Source organism: Leucopleurus acutus, assembly GCF_964270905.1.
Source record: "Leucopleurus acutus genome assembly, chromosome: X".
NCBI classification, from domain to species: domain Eukaryota; kingdom Metazoa; phylum Chordata; class Mammalia; order Artiodactyla; family Delphinidae; genus Leucopleurus; species Leucopleurus acutus.
In genome coordinates, this window is record NC_139148.1 from 106,079,750 (window position 1) to 106,101,807 (window position 22,058).

At 42.7% G+C, this 22,058-nt stretch overlaps 1 protein-coding gene across 2 annotated transcripts in view; it reads left to right on the forward strand.

The window, feature by feature from the left end:
* GRIA3 (glutamate ionotropic receptor AMPA type subunit 3) overlaps positions 1–22,058 on the forward strand; it is a gene marked incomplete at its 3' end in the record, with an annotated part of 282,972 nt that overhangs the window by 65,390 nt on the left and 195,524 nt on the right. For both annotated transcript variants that reach the window (XM_082865212.1, XM_082865213.1), the window contains exon 3: positions 9,077–9,316. In XM_082865212.1, coding sequence (XP_082721338.1) covers positions 9,077–9,316 — 240 coding nt within the window. The remainder of the gene's footprint in view (positions 1–9,076; positions 9,317–22,058) is intronic.

A 22,058-nucleotide genomic window follows, 5' to 3' on the forward strand; every position in this document is an offset into this window, starting at 1 on the left:
GGAGAGAGAGTAATCTGATAGCAGTGCCAATGATAGATTGGGGAAAAGACCAGAAGCAGGTGACCTACTGTCACAGTCTGAGAGGGAGGGCCTAGAACCTGACCTGAAGATGAACAGGAAATAGATAACCCCCCTCCCACCGTTCTGTAGAGGTAGAATTGATGAAGCACCACAAGAGAATGGTATAGGGGAATGAGACAAAGATAACCCTTAAGACTCTAGCTTGGGTGACTGAAAGAAGGGTGATGAGCAGATCTGCAGGTGGAGGGTGGGAATGCAGAAATAATGCGCTGACTGTGTGACGCCATGAAGGCCTCTAGGTGAGGCTGTTTTATTAGCGGCCAGAAATGTGGATCTGGAGCTCAGGAATGTGTCTGAAGCTAGAGGCACCTATTTGGAATTCATCCACGTGGAGGTAGTGAGATGAGACCCCCTGCCTGGCACGTACCAGGAACTCCATAAATTTTAAACAGTAAGGAAGGTAGAGCCAGCAGAGTTCAGTGCTCTTGAAACAGGAGAGGGGAGTTTCAAGAGGGAGGATGTGGCCAGCAATGTCTAACGCTGCCCAGCAGTCAAGTCGAATGACGGCTGTGAATAGAGTTGGATTTGGCAGGGAGCAGGTCATCATCCAACTTGAGAGAGCAGGTTCAGTAAAGTGATGGGGGCAGAAATTAGGTTGCAGATGCAGACTGCTGCAAGGTTCTCATCATCCCATCATTAGCGATGATGGTAAAGAAGGAGTTAGAATGATAGCTTATGGAGGTGGCAGGGATTCAGGGGGAGATGGAATCTTTTAGCAGATTTTTAGCCTGACAGGAAGAAGGCAGCATAGTGAGGATAAAAGCACACACTTGAATAGCTAATAGCCATTATGTATCTCCTGAGTATGTCAATTGCATTTTTGAGCTTCTATAAAACTAAGTGGAGGGCATGTAGAACTGGGATTCGATGTATCATCTGGCATTCAAGAGGCCCAAGAGGTAAACTTAGGTTCGATTTAAGGAAGAGCTCCCTTGTCATCAGAGCTGCCCTGCAAAGGAAGCGCTGCCTTTGAGTAATGAGCTCCCATATCGCTGGAAGTATTCAAAGAGAGGTAATATGACCTCACAGGATGTGGTTCCTGTACTGAATAGGAAATCAGATTAGATCTTTAGTTTCCAAACCTTTGGACTTCTCGGATCAGTAAATGTTTTAAGCAGGGAAAAAAAGTGAGTGAAGCATAGATCAATCTAGAGAGTTAGCAACTTTTAACTTTTGCTATGTTAAGTACCTTAGTTTTCTATCTACTATGGTAACATATTACCACAAATTTAGTGGCTTAAAATAGCGCACGTTTATTATCTTCCAGTTCTGTAGGTCAAAAGTCTGGTAGCCATCTCACTGGGCTCAAATCAAAGGTGTGGGCAGGGCTGCACTCCTGTCTGGAGGCTCGCAGGGAGAATTCACTTTCTTGCCTTTCCCAGCGTCTAGAGACCACCTACTTTCCTTAGCTCATAGCCCACTCCACCTTCATTCATAGCAATGGCTGGTCAAGTCTTTCTCATATCACATCACTCTGATACTGACTCTTTTTTTTAAACTTCTGCCTTCCACATTTAAGGACCCTTGTGATTACATTGGACCACCCAGATAATCCAGGATAATCTCACTATTTTTATATATTTATTTATTTATTTATGGCTGTGTTGGGTCTTTGTTGCTGCACGTGGGCTTTCTCTAGTTGCAGAGAGCAGGGGCTGCTCTTCCTTGCAGTGCGTGGGCTTCTCGTTGCGGTGGCTTCTCTTGTGGAGCACAGGCTCTAAGCGCACGGGCTTCAGTAGTTGTGGCATGCAGGCTCAGTAGTTGTGGCTCGCGGGCTCTAGAGCGCAGGCTCAGTAGTTGTGCCGCACAGGCTTAGTTTCTCCGTGGCATGTGGGATCTTCCCAGACCAGGGCTCGAACTCATGTCCCTTGCATTGGCAGGTGGATTCTTAACCACTGTGCCACCAGGGAAGTCCAAATCTCACTATTTTATTTTATTTATTTATTTATTTATTTATTTATTTATTTTTATTTTTAATTTTTTTTCCGTATGCGGGCCTCTCACTGTTGTGGCCTCTCCCGTTACGGAGCACAGGCTCCGGACGCGCAGGCTCAGCGGCCATGGCTTACAGGCCCAGCCGCTCCACAGCATGTGGGATCTTCCTGGACCGGGGCACGAACCCGTGTCCCCTGCATCGGCAGGCGGACTCTCAACCACTGCGCCACCAGAGAAGCCCAAATCTCACTATTTTAAAGTCAACTGATTAGCAACCTTAACTCTACCTGCGATCTTAATTCCCCTTTACCATGTAACCTAATTCACAGATTTGGGAGATTAAGACATGGACATCTTTTGGGAGGCCGTTATTTGGCCTACCACAAAGGGGGCATATATAAATATGATATATATATATATATATTATAAATATATATGTATATATAATATATATATGTGAAGTCGTATATATATATGAGTGGTATCATCAACATCATCATTTCAGAAGAGAAAGGACTCCACAGACAACACCCAGACAATAGAAATGATATAGAGAAAAGGACTGTTTTTCCTAAAAATGAACAGTTGTCAACCTTACCCTAACACACACACACACACACACACACACACACACGGATATTTCACCAAACTGGAAACTTCACCTTGGACCAACATCACAGCTTTAGAAAACATTGGACTGCATGCTCTTCCATCTCTAAGCTTCCCTGAACCCCTGGAATTCACTGTACTATGGTATTACCTGGAGAACCTTTCTGTGATATATCTCTATTGGTTCCTCCATAGCTATGTTTTTCTCCTTCCTTCTTGTTTCAAGTGTGATCATTATGTCAGCAAGAGACTTCAGTTTCCTTTTTTCCCCCAATTCAAAAGGCTATGAAAAGTGTTCTGTAAATGATATGGATATCCTGGGTCTTTAGGGTAATCAAGGGTAACCATATTCTGATCTCTAGGGTAATCAAGTTGTGTGACATTTTTGTAATGATGCCTTTTGGAATATGGGTGATATAATTAGCTGCCACACTGTACATTAACAATACCTGTCCTGACCCTACAGACTTGGGGACTATAAATATAAGTGTGACAGCTGGCTCCAGGCTTGCTTGTCACTCACCACTGAAGGCAACATAGCCGGGGAGCTACACCAGAATCCCCAGGAATCCAGAATGTGGTCAGAAATGACATCTTCAACTAGAAGAATTTGGTGTCTTGCTAGTAAGAAGAGATGGAGACAGGCACTCTTAGGAAGCAGACAACCGTGATATTTCATGCTGGGAAGGCACAGAGGCCCCGAGTGGAGACAGCATTTTACCAGCACAAAGGCATTATATAGGGAGGGGTAGAGTCAGAGGACAAAGTCAAATTAGCAGGGGTTCTTTCTTAACCCATTGCTACCCAGAAGTGACCCAGGAGTGAGAATAAGAAAGAGCACTGAAGAAATGTCTAGGGAAGGTGAAAGAGAAGAAAAGCTGTGCTACCTGGGTACTCAGTGTGAAGTCAAGGGCAATGGTTGCCATGGGGAGGGTAAACTGATGGGGTCAACAGAGGGCAAAGTAAAAAGAGTTGGCAAGAGGAAAGAAACAGAGAAAGAACTATTTAGTTGCCACGTTATATGTTAGGCACCATGTATTTTGTATGTACCGTTTCATTTACTCCTCACTCCATGACAATAACCAAAAGCCACATTTATAACTAAGACATACTTTACATTTTACTTATCTCATTTATTATTGTCTTTTCCCCTCACTAGTACATAGGTTCCCGGAAGACAGGATCCTTTTTCTCTCCTGTTTCTCCCACTACCTGTAACAGTGTCAGCACATGGTAGATGCTCAGTGACTATTTGTTGCATGAATAAACAGCTAGCATAAAGTGCCAGGCACTGTTATAGACAGATGCTTCCCATGAATGAACTCATTTTAACTTTCATGACCAATGCTGAGACAGGCACTATTATCCCAATTTTACAGATGAAGAAACTGAGTCAGAGACACAGAGATATTAAGTCACTTGCCTAATAAGTGATGGATTCAGGATTTCAACCTACACCGTCTAACTCTAGAACCTGCCTTCATAATCTCTATTTTATACTGAGGCTCAGAGAGGTTAAGTTGGGCAGCTTAAGACTGGCAGAGCCATGACTAGAAGCGAAGTCCGCCTGCCCCTTCCTTTACACTTCACGGCTTAATAGGATTGCCAAGACAACTATTTCTTCCGTCATCATTTTACCAGAGGCTAGTCTCCTGAGATAAAGAAATGGGTGTGGTTCATTAAGGATTCAGATAAAGATAACACACATCGCGCCAAAGAATCACGAGTCCCAAAAGATCACCCAACAGTCTGCCACCTGTTCTCATTGATATATATTTTTTGCTTTTGAATTTATTTTATTTATTTTTTATACAGCAGGTTCTTATTAGTTATCCATTTTATACATACGAGTGTATATATGTCCATCCCAGTCTCCCGATTTGAGGCTGGAGGGAACTGAGAGCAGCAGCTAGTAGATGAGTCATGGGAACCCCCTGGTGGATCCGTCTATGCTGAGAGCTAGGCATTGAGGTTAAGTCACTTTCAGGCCAGGCAAATCCCGACCCATGCTGCCCTAGGCACCTCTGGAGTAGGGATGGTGTAGAGATGCTGCTAAAGCATTTCTGGGAGACTGGTTCATAATTCATTGTATGACCTTGTGTAAGACGCTTCCTCTCCTTGTGTCAGTTTCTTTAGGTTAGGGAGGTGTCAGTGGAACTTTGTGTTGAATCATAAGAGCTCCACTTTCTCTCTTATATATTGGACTTTTCCACATAAAATTTCATTGGGAGAAAGGATTCTACACTAAAAACTATGCTTGAAGATCCACTGAATGAAACAGTATTTAAATTCCTTCTAGCTCAAACATTCTAAGAACTTAAAAACATAGACACTGTCCTTTGGGTCAGGTCAGTGTTCCATTCAGCCCTACTTTCTGCAGCCAGGAAGAGGCCCAGGGATCTGCTGTGAGAGGCCATTCACAGGTCCCTTTTGCCCCAGCCTCCCGCAGACGCTATCACCCCTGTCTTCACGTGGCAGTTGTCTTCCCCATTGGGCCTTCTACTTATGTTACTTGCCTATGTTGAGACGGAGAAAGTGTAACTACGCACAACAGTACTTGCAGGACAGCCGCACCTCTGTTTTATTCGAAAGGAATAGAACACTTACTGATTTTCTCCTAACACTTTTTGTCGCCATCCACCGCTGTGTGTCCGCCTGCTAGATCACAGTAGCCGAGTGTTCCTCGAGGGGTGCTGCTGATCTATAATCCTCCTAAGTCCCCTGCCTGAGCTGTGACCGAAGCTGTAAGCTTAGTTTGGAATTTTTTAATTTTCATTGGACTCCCTCACACCTGCTCACTCATGCATTTTTATAAGTTCTTCCTTAGTCTCATTCTGTTTGTCATCATACATAGGCTTAAAGATTTCACTGGGTGCTCCTGCCTGGAGTCTGGGTTTCACATATACAAAATGACTCCCTCCTTATAACGTTTTGTTTTTTTGTTTTTTGCGGTACGCGGGCCTCTCACTGTTGTGGCCTCTCCCGTTGCGGAGCACAGGCTCCGGACGCGCAGGCTCAGCGGCCATGGCTCACGGGCCCAGCCGCTCCGTGGCACGTGGGATCTTCCCGGACCTGGGCACGAACCCGTGTCCCCTGCATCGGCAGGTGGACTCTCAACCCCTGCGCCACCAGGGAAGCCCCTTATAACGTTTTAAAACAAGCAAAAATAGCATTAAGTTGTTTAGGTGTGTGTGTTTGTATATTTTTTAAAAAAAACAAGGTAATGATAAATAAAAAATTCAGGATAGTAGTTACCGCAGAGGGAGAGAGAGATCAAAACAAGGAGACAGAACAGAGGAAGAAGACATAAATCAGGTGACCATATAAGTGTGAATTTCTTGCTGGATTGTTTATTGTATTCTATTTGTCTGTCTGTCTATCCTTGCACTAATACCACATGCCTTTTCATATCAACTTTAGAGTCACTTACCAGTTTTTCTTATGGTTAATAATTTTTGTATCCTGTTTAAGAATAACCCGAGATCATGAAGATATCCTCCTGTATTTTCTTCTAAAGCCTGCTTGATTTTGATTGGAATTGCATTGAATCTAAAAATAAATTTGGGGAGAATATTTTAAAAAAAAAGAAGACATAAGTCAAACTAAATTATTAGGAATGTTATAGTTCTTGGGTTGGGTGATGGTTCTGTGAGTGTTCACTGTATTTTAAATAAATAAATAAATAAGAAATGTCCATATATAAACTAGTAATGATGAATTCTGCACCCCTGAAGTTCAAAAACAATGATTACAAGAGCAATGCGAGGTTTGTTTTTTTTTTAAAGTTAACCAGAATCTATGATATACTTTAATTTTCTGTTTCTTTCCAATACATCAAGGGCTTTTTGAAACTCTAAGGGGATCATAGCTATAGGTTTGCCTCTCTCCGAGTTTACTTCTCCCTCAATTATTGTCCATAATTTAGTCAGGTTGGAATTTCCTTGTTGAAAAATATGTTGCATTTCCCCACAGGCTATTTTTATATAGGATTCGTTGATCCTCATCTTTATCTTGGGCCTTGCATGCTAGTTTGTATACATCTAAGAATTACTGGCTACGTCCTGAATCATTTTGGGCGAAAGGCCACGATTGCTTGTTCCAGTCTTCCAACCCCATGACCATTAATAAGATTGGGTTCTGTCTAGGGTTGCCAGATAAAATTCAGGATCTTCAGTTAAATTTTAATTTCAAATAAACAACAAATAATTTTTTAGTATATGTATGAATTTGAGGCATACTTATACTAAATAATAATTTTTATTTATCTGAAATTCAAATTTAATTGGACATTCTATTTATATATTTTCTATTTATGTAAATATATATTCAATATATTTTTATTTGCCAAATCTGGAAACCCTATCTCATTCGAGCCAATAAGTACTCTCCAATGTCACTGTTGGTTTTGGGTCCCAGGGAGTGTGAGTTTGGGAATTGGACAGACAGCCAGGTTCAAATCCTGGCTCCTCCACTCAAGAGACAGAACTTTTTTTTTGGCCTCAGAATTCTTATCTATTAAATAGAAATGATAGCAATACCTCATGAGGTTGCTGGGAATACTAAAAGAGATGATATTTGCATAGTACTTAGTACAGGGTCTGGTACCTACTAAGCACTCAATAGCTGTTATCATCATTATTGTCAATTTTATACAGAACATTATGTGCACTGGCCAAGATTTAACCTAGTACTGTAAAATTCTACATTTACAGGATTAATTTGGGAATGGGACTCAGTGTCTCCTTTGGTGATGACCAATGCAAAGTGGCATCTAGCCCCTTCCTTTTTGTTTTTGAATACTTCTTTTGGCCCCATGTCATGAAATGCCCCAGATTCATTCTCTAATTGCTTTTTCCTTTTAATATAAAGGCTTTTTTGTGCATGTGTTTGGAGGTCACTTAGAATTCCTCAAGTTGGAAGCAACTGTCTTCCCCTAAGGAGGTGCTTGCGTGATTGAGAATCGCCTTTGAAATGCCACCTCAAGCCAATGAGTAATGAGTTTGGCTGATAAAAGGGAGCAGACCCTTTACATTCTCTTCTCTGACCCACCCATTCCCATCAAAACTGACCCACCCATTTTCCCATCTGTCCTGGCATCTAATCAGACATGCTAATGGCTAAAAAAGATTCTATTTAATCCCCCTCCCAAGATAGGCTTTTTTTCAAAACCCTAAACCTGAAAAAGTAAGCCTAACACTGGCTTCCTAGCAGATAAGGGTGACCATGTGGGACCCCTTAAATCACACCCAATTATCAGAGGCTTGTTCTGCCTGCTTTGCATGAATGGAAGGGAGCAGTAGCGCAAATAATCTAAAGATCATTTCCACTTGGTTTGGGAATGCACCACATGGTGTTGTTGTAGCTGATTTGCTTTGCTAATTTTGTTCTACTTAAGCTAATATTGAGATTGGTTCACATTTTTGTGTGTGTGTGTGGGGGGGGGTACGCGGGCCTCTCACTGTTGTGGCCTCTCCCGTTGCGGAGCACAGGCTCCGGAAGCGCAGGCCCAGCGGCCATGGCTCACGGGCCCAGCCGCTCCGTGGCACGTGGGAATCTTCCCGGACCGGGGCACAAACCCGTGTCCCCTGCATCGGCAGGCGGACTCCCAACCACTGCGCCACCAGGGAAGGCCCTGGTTCACATTTTGTAAGCTCATCTGGGCCAGAAGAGGGAAGAGATAGTGGTGTGGCCCACTCTGAGATGAAGGAAAACTGACCACGATCATGAAGGGGACATGAACATTCTATGTGAGGGCTAACAGATCGAGAAGATCAGTGCAAAAGGATCAAGATAGAACTTTGCGAATTACACATGGGCAGAATAGGCCCACCTACCCCGTGGGCACTGAAAAGCCAGTCTTCCCAATGGCCTTCCCAGAATCTGAAATTCTCTTCATTAATAGCCTACATAAAGGGTGGTAATCATGCAATAACTATAGTTAAAGCGTTATGTAACCTAAGAGGAATAACATTCCCTAGAAGACACATTAGCAGTTCATCTGACTAAATCATCAGTCACTATTGTCACCTCGCAGAAAAAGCACTGAAGGGGTGAGACACAAGACAGTTCTACCTTGATGGGGCCTGGGTATACTAAGAAGCCCCTGGGCAGCTATGGTGGAAGTACAGGAGCACTTGGGTGATTTGGGGGATGGGCTGGAAGGGTTGCTGAAGGAGAGTTAGACAACTTTCACCTCTTTCCTTCCCACGTTTTTCTTAGTTTCCTGCTCATGACAGACATAGAGAATATGCAGATGTCTCAAATAAATTCTTCCCTTTCTTATTCTCTTCCTTCTGGGCAACTGGACTTTCAAGGGCTTCTAGAGATTTCAGAGATCATTGGTTTTCCTTTTGTCCTTTAGAGCCTAACCATACATTGCATTTCCAACCCTACAAGCTGCAGCAAGGGACCATGGGGCTATTGAAATTTCTTTCTCTTTTTCTCATTGCAGTCTGCTCCCAGTTCTCGAGAGGGGTGTATGCCATCTTTGGATTCTATGACCAGATGTCAATGAACACTCTGACCTCCTTCTGTGGAGCTCTGCACACATCCTTTGTCACACCCAGCTTCCCCACTGATGCAGATGTGCAGTTTGTCATCCAGATGCGCCCAGCCTTGAAGGGCGCTATTCTGAGTCTTTTGGGTCACTACAAGTGGGAGAAGTTTGTGTACCTTTACGACACAGAAAGAGGTAAGAAGAGGCATGTGCTCTCCTCTTTGAATATTCATGTAACGGTGGTGTTCAACCTTCCTCAACTCATGCTTGTCCCCTTCTCTTCCAATAAATCTCATATTCTTTTAAAATTGCAATTAATATTCAAAGTGAATTTAAGAGTGAGGCCAAAAAAGAATCAAAACAATAGCCATTTTAGAATCTAGTTTTTCAAATTGTGCATGTCCTCCCACCCCCAACTTTGAAAAGGGGTTTCGGATTATCCTCCTGGTTGAACCACTGTTGTTGAAAAAGAACCCTTCCCCCTCCCCCAAATAATTTATCTGGTTTACGTACACAAATTAAAAGCAGCTTAGTCTAAAATAGAGAGAGGCCTAAGCTGGAAAGGTTTTGGAGAATTAATCCTGCCAGAGACTATAATTATCCTCATCTCATAGATGAGAAAACTGAAGCCCAAAGAGGAAAAGTGCTTTTTCACACAGTAGTTTAACCACAGAGCTGGGACTGGTGGCAATGCCTCTGGCTTCCAGATCACATTAGGTGTCCAGATTATGGGGCTTCAACAATTATCTGATGGAAATAATGAATGGAGACTGGCTAAACCGGGTTTTGGGGGTGGATAGTTTTTCTAATAGTAAGACATATTATATTGAATCTATTGAGGACATTATATTGAAACAGTCTCAAAAATTAGGGGTCTGATCTTAAATAGTATACAGTTAGGTATACACATCATAATGCAGCTAAACAGACTCCTCTAAAACCCAGTTATCTTTGAGGGCTTCCTCAGTAGAACAAAGGGATCCTATCACCGTGAGATTCCAAAAGATGACGTTTACTTTATCACTTGTTTGCGTGTAATCCAGGTTATACACAGGGAATGGCTCTCTCTGACTCAGGACTTCCTGACTCAGAGAAAGGAGGAGCAAATGGAAGTCCTGTCTGCCTGAGGGGTCCCTGGAAATGACATGCTTATAGGTAACTTAACTTGAAGGGCCATTTTGTTTTTAGGAATCCAGAGTACTCTTCACTTCACTCTCATTTTGATTCATCATCAAACCCTGTCAGGAAACACTAAGGCCTGTATTTGCTTATGGTACTTACCTCCAGAATATTATCAAATTTCATGAACCTGAAGCAGGAGAGCAGAGTTCTAGTCCATGCTCTGCCACTAACTAGCTCTCTGACCTTGACCAACTCATTCAATCTCTCTTGGCCTTGATCTCCTCACCAAAGCTATGTCCCTTCTTAATGTAATATCTATGATTTTTTTAATATTATACTAGACATAGGACACTTTGTATCTTATTACTAATCCTAACTTACATCTTATCAGTTAATTAGTCAACCAATCTACAAGCTGTTATCAATCCTCAATGGTTTATTCAAATATTGTGATACATGCTTATATAATACTGTTCCAGTAGGGGTAGACAGAAAAGGACATTCATGAAACAATTCATGAACAACTTTCAGAGCAAAGTATCAAACTCAGCACCAAATTGAGTGCTACACTACAGATTCTGATTGCTATGAGAATTGTGAAAAGGTAGCACTAGAGTTTTTGAAGCCTGGCTAGAGGAGCTAGGCCTTAAAGGATGTATAAGCTGTGGATTGGAAGAGAAGAAGGAAATGGACTTTGGGGAAGAGGAAAAGAAGATGAACAAAGGGCAGAATCGGGAAGGAGTGCTGTGTGTTCCCACAGATCTTTGCCTGACTAGAGTACCAAAAGAGTTTGAATGTTCTAATTCACAGTTTGCTAAATTTTAATGCATTTCATTTCTTTCAAACACTGAGGATGAATTAGCCTATTTCCATGTACTATATACAGTGTAGTCTGGTGCATAAAAATCTAATTTTCAGAACTGAAGTTTGTAAATTAGACAGCTTCTCTCCTGAAACTTTTTAAAACTAAATATCAGTTCTGCTAATGCTGTAGCCTCTCATTTATTGAAAAGCAGGAGACACAGGTTAATGTATTCTCTTCTCATCTCCCATGACCCTCCTTTGCCCATTAGCTCTCTATTAGAGGAAAGGAAGCAAAAGTCCATCTCTGTCTGTTTCTTAATCTGCATTTTTTTCTCAAATCATCTCACTAAATAGTTTGTTCAATTCTATGGTCTTAGAGCCAAAAGAAACCTTTCTGACTTGTGTGTGTTCATATTTTTTCCTCTATAGCCATTTAGCTGGTGGGATTAATCTGGTCTGCTTAAGAAGTACTTTCCATAAAGTTTTATACTAATTTCCTCCTTGGAAAGCCTTCTTAAAACACTGCATATTACGACCCTGTTCCAAAAGTTTCAGTGGTTTCTATTGCCCACATTGAAAAGTAAAAGTAGTCTATTTCTTAAGACTCGACATAATTATGCATCAACCAACCAACGAACCTGTTGTCTTAACATTATGTTACTAATGAGAACTTTCCACTGCAGGCAGCTCCCATTTTCCACTGTTGCCCAAATGTGCCAGAACCATACTTGCCTCAGCAACTGCACTTCTACTACCTGGAATTCTTTCCATCTTGATTATGAAAATCCTTCCTGCCTATCCTTCCATTTTTCAAAACCCACTTCAACCTCTACCTCTCCAAGGTAGCTTTCCCTGACCACTCCAGTGCACAATGATTCATTCATTCATTCAATCCATGGCAGGGTTAAAATGATGAACAAGATAGACATGTCTCCTGCAGTTATAAAGCTTACATTCTAATAAGGGAGATAGAAAAAAAAAAGTAAGCCAACAAATAAAATAATTATATATTTAGGTAAGGTGCTATGAAAGAAATGAAGAGACAGATACTAATGGATAGGACCTAATTTTAAAAGGATTCTCAGTGACAGCCTCATTGAGAAGGGGCATTTAAGCTGAGAACTAAAGAAGTAGAAGGAGACAGCCATTTGAAGAATATAGAGAAAGAGTTTTCAAGCAGTGGAAATAGCAAGTGCAAAGGCCCTGTGGCAGGGAAGAGCTTGGTATGTTTGAGGAAGTGAAAGAAGACAAGTGTGGCTAAAGGGTAGTGAGGAGGTTGAGAGTGGCCTAAGATGAGACTATAACGGTAAACAGAAGCCAGATCATAGCCATGGAGTACAGACAGGAGCCAAGATAAGGAATATGAATTTTATTCTAACTGCAATGTGAAGTCATTGGAGGATTCTGAGCAGGGGAGTCACATGATCTCATTTAAGTTTCCGTAGAGAATGGAGTGTGGTGCAAGAGTGAAGGAAAGGAAATGAATTAAAAGGCCATTGTGGTCATCCAGGCGAGAAATGATGGCAGCTTAGACTAGATTGGAGATAGAGAAAAGTAGACAGAGTTGAAGTGTATTTTGGACACAGAATCAACAGAACTTGGTGACAGACTGACTGTGGCATGTGAGGGAAAGAAAGGATTCGTGAGTGACTACTAAGCTTTTGGCTTGAGAGACTGGGTAAGGTGGCGACGCTATTTACTGCGGTGACTGAGGGCAGGAGGTGAAGCAGTCTTAAGGAGCAGAGACCTTGCCCACCCCTGAATGCCCACAGAACGCTTTTGTCCATATCATTCACTTGGCACTTACCTGCTTTCTGTTGTTATCTCACTGGGTCTGCTATCTACCTTCCCAGGAGCTTCTCTCCATTATGATAGTCAACAACTGCTTAGCCCCTAGGTTTAGACTTTGTGCCTCCTCTGGTTTCTAGCACAGGCCTGAGTCCATACTTAGTGTTTTCCCAATTCCATTAGTGACTCATCCAGAATAAGCCCACGTCTTTTTTTTAAAATGTTAGACTGAAAGAAAGAGACAGAAAAACCAAGAAGGGAGGGAGGGAGGATTAGAGGGAAGGAAGGAAGGAAGGAGGGAGGGAGGGAAGGAAGGAAGGAGGGAGGGAGGGAGGGAAGGAAGGAGGGAGGGAGGGAAGAAGGAAGGAAGGAAGGAAACAAAGGAAAGGAAAGGAAAGGAAAGGAAGGGAAAGGGAAAAAAGGAGGGAGGGAGGGAGGAAGGGAGGGAAGAAGGCAAGAAGAAAGAAAGAAAGAAAAGAAAGAAAGAAAGAGAGAGAGAGACAGGGAGGGAGGGAGGAAGGAAGGAAAGAGAAAACCCAATTTATAACTCAAACTATGTGGTATGGTTCTTTAAAATATTCAATAATGTATCTATTCTGCATTTTCTCTTTTTCTCCAATGATCATCTCTTGCTTCAGTAATAAACATTATGGGGAGAAATTACAACTGCAAAGTGTAATTTTAGAAGTTTTTAGATTACATAAGAGAGAAATGAAAGACAGAGACAGAAGGGAGCACCTATAATTACATTCAAATAAGCTAAATATACAAATGATGTGACTCCACTGCATGAGGGCAGGGATGAGTGAGGAGCTGAGAAATGGGTTAAACACTTGAGGTCATTTAAAAGATTTACAGCAGGGTAAATCAGGGTAATTTTATCTCTGAAATTGTGAAACACTGAGTGGATTTCAAGGCTTTGTTAGTTACGCTTTGATTTCTGTCTGCTGAGCAAGGTCTGATTCTGTGTTTGCAGGTCATCACTTTGCTTAGTTACTAAAATCACCACCCTGGTTTGTTAATACAAAGCTGAAATTTATGCTCTTGGTGCTACATACATCAAAAGTGAGCTCTTGGGAAAGTCATGAGGTTTACTAAGTGTGATATCTGCCCCCTTTGTACCCTCTTCTCTTTATCGACCCCCTTTTTTTACTTTCTATGCCTGCCCTCCCTGGCTTGACATCTCTGTCCTAACCTGCCTCTACACCTCCATAAAAACTCTTCCACTTTGCTATTAGACCTATCTTTTGGGTGCAATGACCTAGCTCTCTGTGGTGCTAACATTTCCCCCAGAGCAGCAGCTTGCTTGAGAACTGCAGCCAGACTCTCTCGTGCACCTGACAACTCTCCTCGGCTTCAATGGGCACAGCCCACAGAGATGAAAGAGTCCGGCCCAGCCTGTGGCTCTCAGCTTAGATAATGAGATAATAGCTCTAAGTGCCCTTTGAGGCAACTAGTCCCTACCTTCTTGTCAGTGTTCAATAAACTCCTGCTGTTTCCTATTCTCAACCTGAAACTCCCTACTCAGTTCCCAGGTAACTCTCAGGAAGTCACCTGCCTTCTAACAGACCTTTCTGTTTGCTCTAGAAGGTTGTGTCAGGAACGTGGGCAGTGACAACAAGTAGTCGGTCAGTCAACAAGCAATTACTGGGTGTTTCCTAGGGCTGGCTTGTGCTAGGCCACTGGCAGTGTTCAAGCAGAATTTGGGTCCTGCCTTTGAGGAGCTGACAATCCTGTTGCTGAAGCAGTGATTTATCTCAGGGGCCTGGAAAAATTAATTTTTAACACAACTGTTGCCCCATCCACCGACGAAACTTGCATTCATTAGAGCAGGCACCTCGTGAAACGATTAAAGTGTTGCCAGAGAGCTGGGAAGACGGGAAAATGTTAACATATCCTGAAGGTCTTAAGAGGTAAAGAGATTCTCCAAGACAAGGAGAAAGGGCCTTTCCTCAGAGGACCGGGAATGTTTTCAGATTGGCTGGATTTAAACTCTACTGAGAGGCAAGCAGGGCTTCAGTCCCTCGCACCTTCCTGCATGCTGTCGTTTACCACCTACTTACATAACCTGGCTTCATCCCTTCCATCCAGTTCTACTTTCCCAAATAAGGCACAGATTCGCTCTCTGCATCTCTCTCTCTCTCTCTCTGCCTGTCTCTCTCCCTTCCTCCACGCTTCACCCTCTCTCTCCCTTTCTACACACGCACAGACACAGGCACGCATGCGCACATGCATGGACAGGCACACATCCCGGTACCAATCGGTGGTACAAACCAACAAACCCCTATTATTGTCATTTTATTATCTTAGTTTGATAAGAGCAGCTGCATTTTTAAAGCATTTATTATGTACTAGACCCTGAGTTTATGAATTACCACATTTAATCCTCACGGCATCCCCGTATCTTTACAACAGAAGGAAACCAAGGCACAAAAAGATTCAATGATGGCTCCTAGGGACCACAGAGCTTAGTGTGCCAAAGCAATGAAAGCCAGGAGTTCAACCAAGGCCTGCCGCACTCCGCAGTCTGTGTGTGCTGTTCACTGGGCTGCCATATTGCCTCCCACACTTTTAACATTGAAACTGCGATTAGCTCTTCCCTTCAGCCATTCTTCAAAGGACCTGTTACCTAGACCCTGCCTGTCCTAGTTACCTTCCTGTGGATGCACTCCAGTTGTCCATTTCTTTCTGAAAGCCTGGTGTCCACAAAAGAACACAAGAGTCTTTGGTCCCAGAGTCCCAGGGATCCAGATAGGCAGCAGGTAAAAAAAAAATCGAGGTTAAGGGGTAGATGGGGAGCAAAAGGAGTGAATGCAGCCAGACAGGTGGGTTTGCCCATAGTGCGCACTCGTGGAATGCTGTGCTGTGGACCTGACTCTGAGGTGAATCTGAACTCGTAGATTCCTCTCTGGGGCAAAGCCACTTCCAGAGCCCAGAAAAATCTAAACCTGCAGGTCGTCATCACTACGGGACTGTTTTTGGTTGGAGAAGAAGAAAGCAAGGAGAGACTGATGATAGGTTCTACCATAGCTACTTGGCAGGAAGTTTAAAGAAAGTAGCAGGTAATGGTTAAAAAAAAAGACGGATTATCACGGATTTTTTTTCTCCTCCACTTTAAGAACTGATTAAAGGATTGAGAAGGTAACAGATGGCTACTATTCTAGTCATGTCCAGTTGCCTTTTGGGAAAAACAAAGCCAAAAGAATTTTTATTGAAATTCAAGCTACTTTTTACATCTGAATGAATTAGGAAGACCCAGAGAGTACATTCTCTGGTGAGAGACAGATACTAAATTCCCCTGTTTGAGCAGCAATAATCAGGGTTGACAGTACCTGAGACATCTGGTAGTTTCTGCGGCCTGTCTAATCTACTGTGATGATGCTTCAACTATGAGAGCATCTCGAGAGCCTGCACAATAATAATAATGAATGACTATTTGGACCGCATTATGCATAAAAGACTGTACATCTGTCTGTAATGAGAATTTCATTGAAAATGAAAATACTAAATCTGTCATATTTTTAATATTTCGATTTGCACATCCTTGACTGTTTTGGGGCATAACGAGAGAAACTGCCGAGAAACTTGTTGTCAGCTCTTGAAATAAATTATCATTTAAACACTTCCTCTCCACAAAGGTTATTAGCTTAGTAGCTTGTTCCTGGGGTTGGACCATCAGTTGGGGAAAAAAATCACTAGACATTAAACTACCCTTTCAAAAGCTGAATATTAGTTACTGTGGAAATTGTTCTCTCAACTTAACATATTCCATTGTATCTCCCCAATGCTGCAGATTAGACTGAAGCGACTATTAATAAATACTGTCATATTTTACAGCTGTCATGCAAAGCTGAAAAAAGGCTTTGCTGTGATTAGATCCTGTTTACTGTAATATTTCTAGCTCAGACTCGGAAAGGCAGCTGTCCTATAAAGGTATTTTCCATAAGTAGAATATTTCTCCATCAAATGACATGACTAATTTTAATGTATCGTTAACTCCTTGGTGGCAGTGAATTTGAGGTTGAATTGACTTTACAGCCAGAGATACATCCCTCTCCAGAGACACACTAAGCTAAAATGTCAATTTCTTTCTCTTGGGTTGTCCTTCATTTTCAGAGCTGTTGCTTTAAGTAGTCCCCTCCTCCGCAGAAGGACAAATTTGCATGGGTTTATCCGCCTTCTTTTGCCCTGTCCCTCTTGTGACTGATTGCATTGTTTGCAAGGCAGCTGGTCAGGATTTAGGCTAGGAATGACACTTCAGTGGGCTAGCTAGTAATTCTGCTTCGTGAGCTAAAATGCCACTGTATGAGTGAAAGAAATAGATCTCTAGCCCCCCTACCATGCAGTAGCTGTTTGTAATGGTATTCACATCTCTGCAAAAAGGAGGTGACAGCTGGCAGGGTTGCTTTTGCCCTGACCTTCCGTTGCTTTTCATCAAGCTCTTTGAGGAATTAACCCTCACTCACTAAGCTGAATATCTAGTTTTCAATGAATGGGTGATTGTTACACCATCAAGGAGTAACTGACGTGTCCCATAAATCCACGGTGGAGCCTGAGCTCGGTCTTTGAGAAGGCTCTTCTAAATGTTCCCTGGGGAAGAGACAGACTGTGATGTAGATCTACAACTGTGACTTTGAGGTTTGTCTCCTGGAGGCCCCTGAGACAACAATTAAAGCCAGGGCAGGTTTGCTGTGGAAGTGAAACAAAAGAATGCATGTAATGTCTTTTGCACCAAGCTGAACACGGTAACATGCTCAATAAATGTTACCTCTTATTATTTTAACAGTGGTCCTCCATGCGGAAGGAGGGTGATTTTCCCCCTGCAGGGGACATTTGGCAATGTCTAGAGACATTTTTCGTAGTGGGTAGAGGACAGGAATGCTGCTAAACGTCCTACAGTGCACAGGATAGCACCCCACCCCCAAAGAATTATTCAGACCAAAATATCAATAGTGCCAAGGTGGCAGCAGGGTCAAAGGACAAACGGTTGCAAGAATTCCTCAAGGGGTTGTAATGAACCAATGTAGCATTTATTGAGTGTCTCTTACTGTGCCTAAATTGGTGTTAAGAGTTATGTTAAGTAGAAGGTGGAGTCTTTAGCCTTGAAGAACTTACATTATGGTCAGAGAGACGGGATAAGATTTATGTACAGATTTGAAGTACTGTGAGAGTCCAAATAAGAAAGAGTTCACAATAAGCAAGAGGGACCCATCAGGGAAGGCTCCATGGAAGCAGTTAAACATTTTTCTGAGCCTACCACCCAACTGCCTTCCCTAACAATGACCTTGCTTTGATGGCTAAGGCCAAGTGGTTATCTAGAACCAAAACAACATGGCATTCCCATCAATGTTCCCAAAAGTCAGAGCTTAGGGCAAGAAACACAATTAAAAGAAAAACCAAAAAGGGAACAACGTTCCTTTCACTAAATGGAAAGCAATTACAGAGCTGTTGAAAATAGGCAGTAAACAAAAGGAGGGAGGGAAATACTGGCAAAATTCCATTTTCCCAACTAATCCTGTAGCAAAAGTGCAATTTGCAACAAAATCAACAGTGCCCTCGCCCTCTCTCTTGCAGTCAAACACATTGTTTGGCATCAGCACGGCTACATGTGATGCCTTAGCAGTAAAGTTTACAGAAGCTAGGAAGACAGAATATGATTGGCCGGGGTGGGGGTGGGGGGAGCAGCGGTTAAGGTGGAGCACAGCTCACTCCTTCCCCCCCTCCCCCCACAGTCTCTGTGGAACACCCTCATTCAGGGGGAAAAGAGGGGCACAAATCAAGACTACAGCACTCCCAGTCTCCCTGAATCCTTTCCAATCAATAAGTTGCCAGTGTCAACTGCTGTCCTGCTTTGTCGACTCCACAAACGATCTGATTAATTCTCTGTGCTAACTGCCTCAGCGGGCTCTCTCGGCAGTAGAACAGAGGCTAATTAAGATCATGTCAGGCGAGGAGGCTGACAGGTTGTGTTCCTGGGCCACACTGAACTTTTAGAGGGTGCTTCAACTTCACCGCAGGCAGGCAGTGCTTGGCCAGGCACCGATTCCATAGCAGGCTTCTCATTTATTTCCCCGATTCCTGAATCAACGGGCCTCCGTTTTGTCAAGGATTTACGTCCTTCTCCTTGGGGTAATTAGCTGCCACTGTGTTCACTTTGAATTGCATTATTTCAGCTTCCTTTCATTTGAATTTTTAATATGTTTGTAAACAGAGATAACAATTAATAGTGGGGTCATTTTCCCTCCTAAATCACGTGTGTGTGTGTGTGTGTGTGTGTGTGTGTGTGTGTGTGTGTGTGTGTGTGTGTCTTAGCAGCATATAGCCCATAGAGGTGAGTTTAGGACAGATAAAGGAAGCCTTACTTCTCACAGCAGGTAGAAAATGGAGGAAACATATGGAACTCATTACACCAAGTGGTGGATTAGACTGAAATTATAAATAGCTTCCCTCTCCCCCTAAATAAAGGCTTAGATGAATTCATGGATGACAGACCCATAATGAGTTATTAAGGGAAAGAGATGTTCGGAGATTTCTCTAAACTGAGGTTGACACACTTTGCGAAGTAGACTTAATGGGCCACATTTGCCTTCCCATAGGCACATGGTCACACAGAGTACGGGCATTTATGTCCAGAGTTTTTAAAGGTAATTTCAAGAGTCTGTTATGTATCTAAGAAGTGAGGAGGAATGCTGAGAAACAGAACGCTCTCCAGAAACATTCTGTCTCTTCTCATATGATCAGAGCCTCCAACCACACATCAAGAACACCCGGTTGTGAGAGGTGATTGGCTCAGTTAAGGATGTTGAAGAAAAGCATCATCAAACCATATCCTCAGTTCCATGCCCAGCACTTCTACTAAGTAGCCTTGTGATCCTGGGCAAGTCATGTAGCCTTTCTGGTCCTCAGATCCCACATCTGTAAAATGAGGGCGCGGACTCAATCGTTCTTCAACTAACAGCTCCTGAGTGCAGGGATTCTGTGTCAGAGACATTACTGGGATTATGGAAGTGAAGGAAACAGAGTGCCTGCTCTTAATAAGATCCCAGTTTAGAAGGGGAGCAGAGACAGGTTAATAAGTAAGTAGAATCTAGAGTGATTCTTTTAGGTCCTAAAATTTTGTGAGCTATTATAGCACTTCCATTTATAATGACGCCAGAACTCTTTTTCAAATGACCACTCTTAGGGAGGGTTATGGAGACACAATAATCACCCACATTGGCTTTGGAAATTAGCCAGATACCCTCTCAGCACACTCTTGTTTTTTATTGCTCATCCCTTAGTGCTCAGCCCTTAACCTTTCTAGGACCCTGCTAGGTAGAGGAGAAAAGGAGACAATGCTTCATTGGTAGATTAGCATATCCCAGTAGATCTTAAAACCCTTCCTGGCAGATGTCCAAGTTAGGGACTGCCATGACTCACCTCTAACAAGGTTTGCTGGGATTCTCAACAGCGCCTCCCCTCCATTCAACATCTTGAAGCCAATACCCTTCACGTTCTTAAAATGACAATCTCATCCGTAATCTCAAGGCTTCTGTAAAATGTGTGCGTTGTTTCCTACCAAAAATGATACGAATTTCTAGCATAATAGATAATGCAGTTTTGTTTGTTGAATATATCCAGTTTCTCTAAAGATTCAAAATGCTTCACTAGGCAGGACAGTTACACTTTTACATGAGCTTTCCAGAGGTTCTCCCCAAGTCTAGATCCATATGTCTAGTTTTTCCCTAAAACCTTTTCCTTGATGCTCCACCAGTACCTCAAACTCAACCTGACGAACTCTGAACTTTCATCTTCCCAGAAAACCCTCTGCTCCACCTATGTTCCCAGGCTCAATGAATGGCACTGCCCAGCTGCCTGAAGCAGAAACCTTATCCTTGAATCTTCATCGTCCCTCACATCTCATCATCAAAGACCCTCTTCTACATTCCCACTACTACTGACTCAACTTCAGTCTACCATCACCTGCTCCATCCTCCTAATTGATCTCCTTGATTTTATGCCCTCCACCACTGCCAGAGAGCAGTCTTCCCATCACAGCACTCCCCTGCCTAAAAGCTTTCAGCAGTGCCCTGTTACTCCTAGGACCATGTCCTAGTTTCTTAGCATGGCACAGAAGGGATCGCACAATCCAATTAAACTCTGACCCATTTTCCTAGCCTCATGTCCTCCCAGCCCTTACCCACTAGTTCTCTATGCTCTAGCCATATGGAAGTATGCCACTTTCAATAAGCAACATGTACTATGCCTTTGTTGGGTTTTTTGGGGGAGGGGTTGCCTCCATGCCTTTGCACATACTGTTCCAACTTTCCAGCACTCAACCCCCTCACTCCACTCTCCCACCCCCACCCCCCAACACACACACAAACGTGCTCCCGCTCTATCTGGTAAATGACATATCCTTCAAAACTGTTCAGAGATTCTCTTCCCTAGATCTAGGTGTCCACCACTGCCTGCCCTGTGTCCTTATAGTATTCTGTATATGCCTCTAGTATAGCACTGATTATACTAGAGTATTTTTATGTGTTTATGTCTTTCTCTTCCTCACAAGACTGTGAACTTCTTAAAGACAAGATTGTCATCTTATTCATCTCTGCCAGCACTCTGACTATAATACAGTACCTGGGTTATTATCATTTTTAAACTGAACAAATGAATGAGCGAATGTCAGACCTTAACTAAAAACAAAATGGGAGATTTCAGGGACCTTGATGAACTGAAGGAGATGGGTTTGGGTAGATTATGTCCTCAGATCCTATATTAGATGGTCAACTACCTCCTATATACTGTGCTAACCTTGATTTTGAGTTCTTCTGTGACCCAGCCTCCTTACCAAAAATATCACCTTCCTGATCCAACCAACTTGGAAGCAGAACAAACATTTTAGTGCTGGGAACTTTAGTTATGGGTTTCTAGCTAAAGAACAAATCTGCAGTGAACTAGATGCTCCCTGAATCTCAGCCAATACAGAGTCATTAACATTTGAGGACTCTCAAATGCTAGGGTGTAGATATTGCACTATCTCATACCAACCAATGGTATTTAGAGATCCACACGCGTTCTCTAAAGACTAGAGCAGCGTGATATTAATTTCCACAGCTCCCAGTGAAAAAGTAAATAAGGCAAATTATTTCAAATTGTTTGCATAGGCAATGTGACAAGGGTGAAAAGTGATGCGAGAGCAGGTGCAGTCAGTTATCTGTACCAGACGAAGCTAGCCACTCAC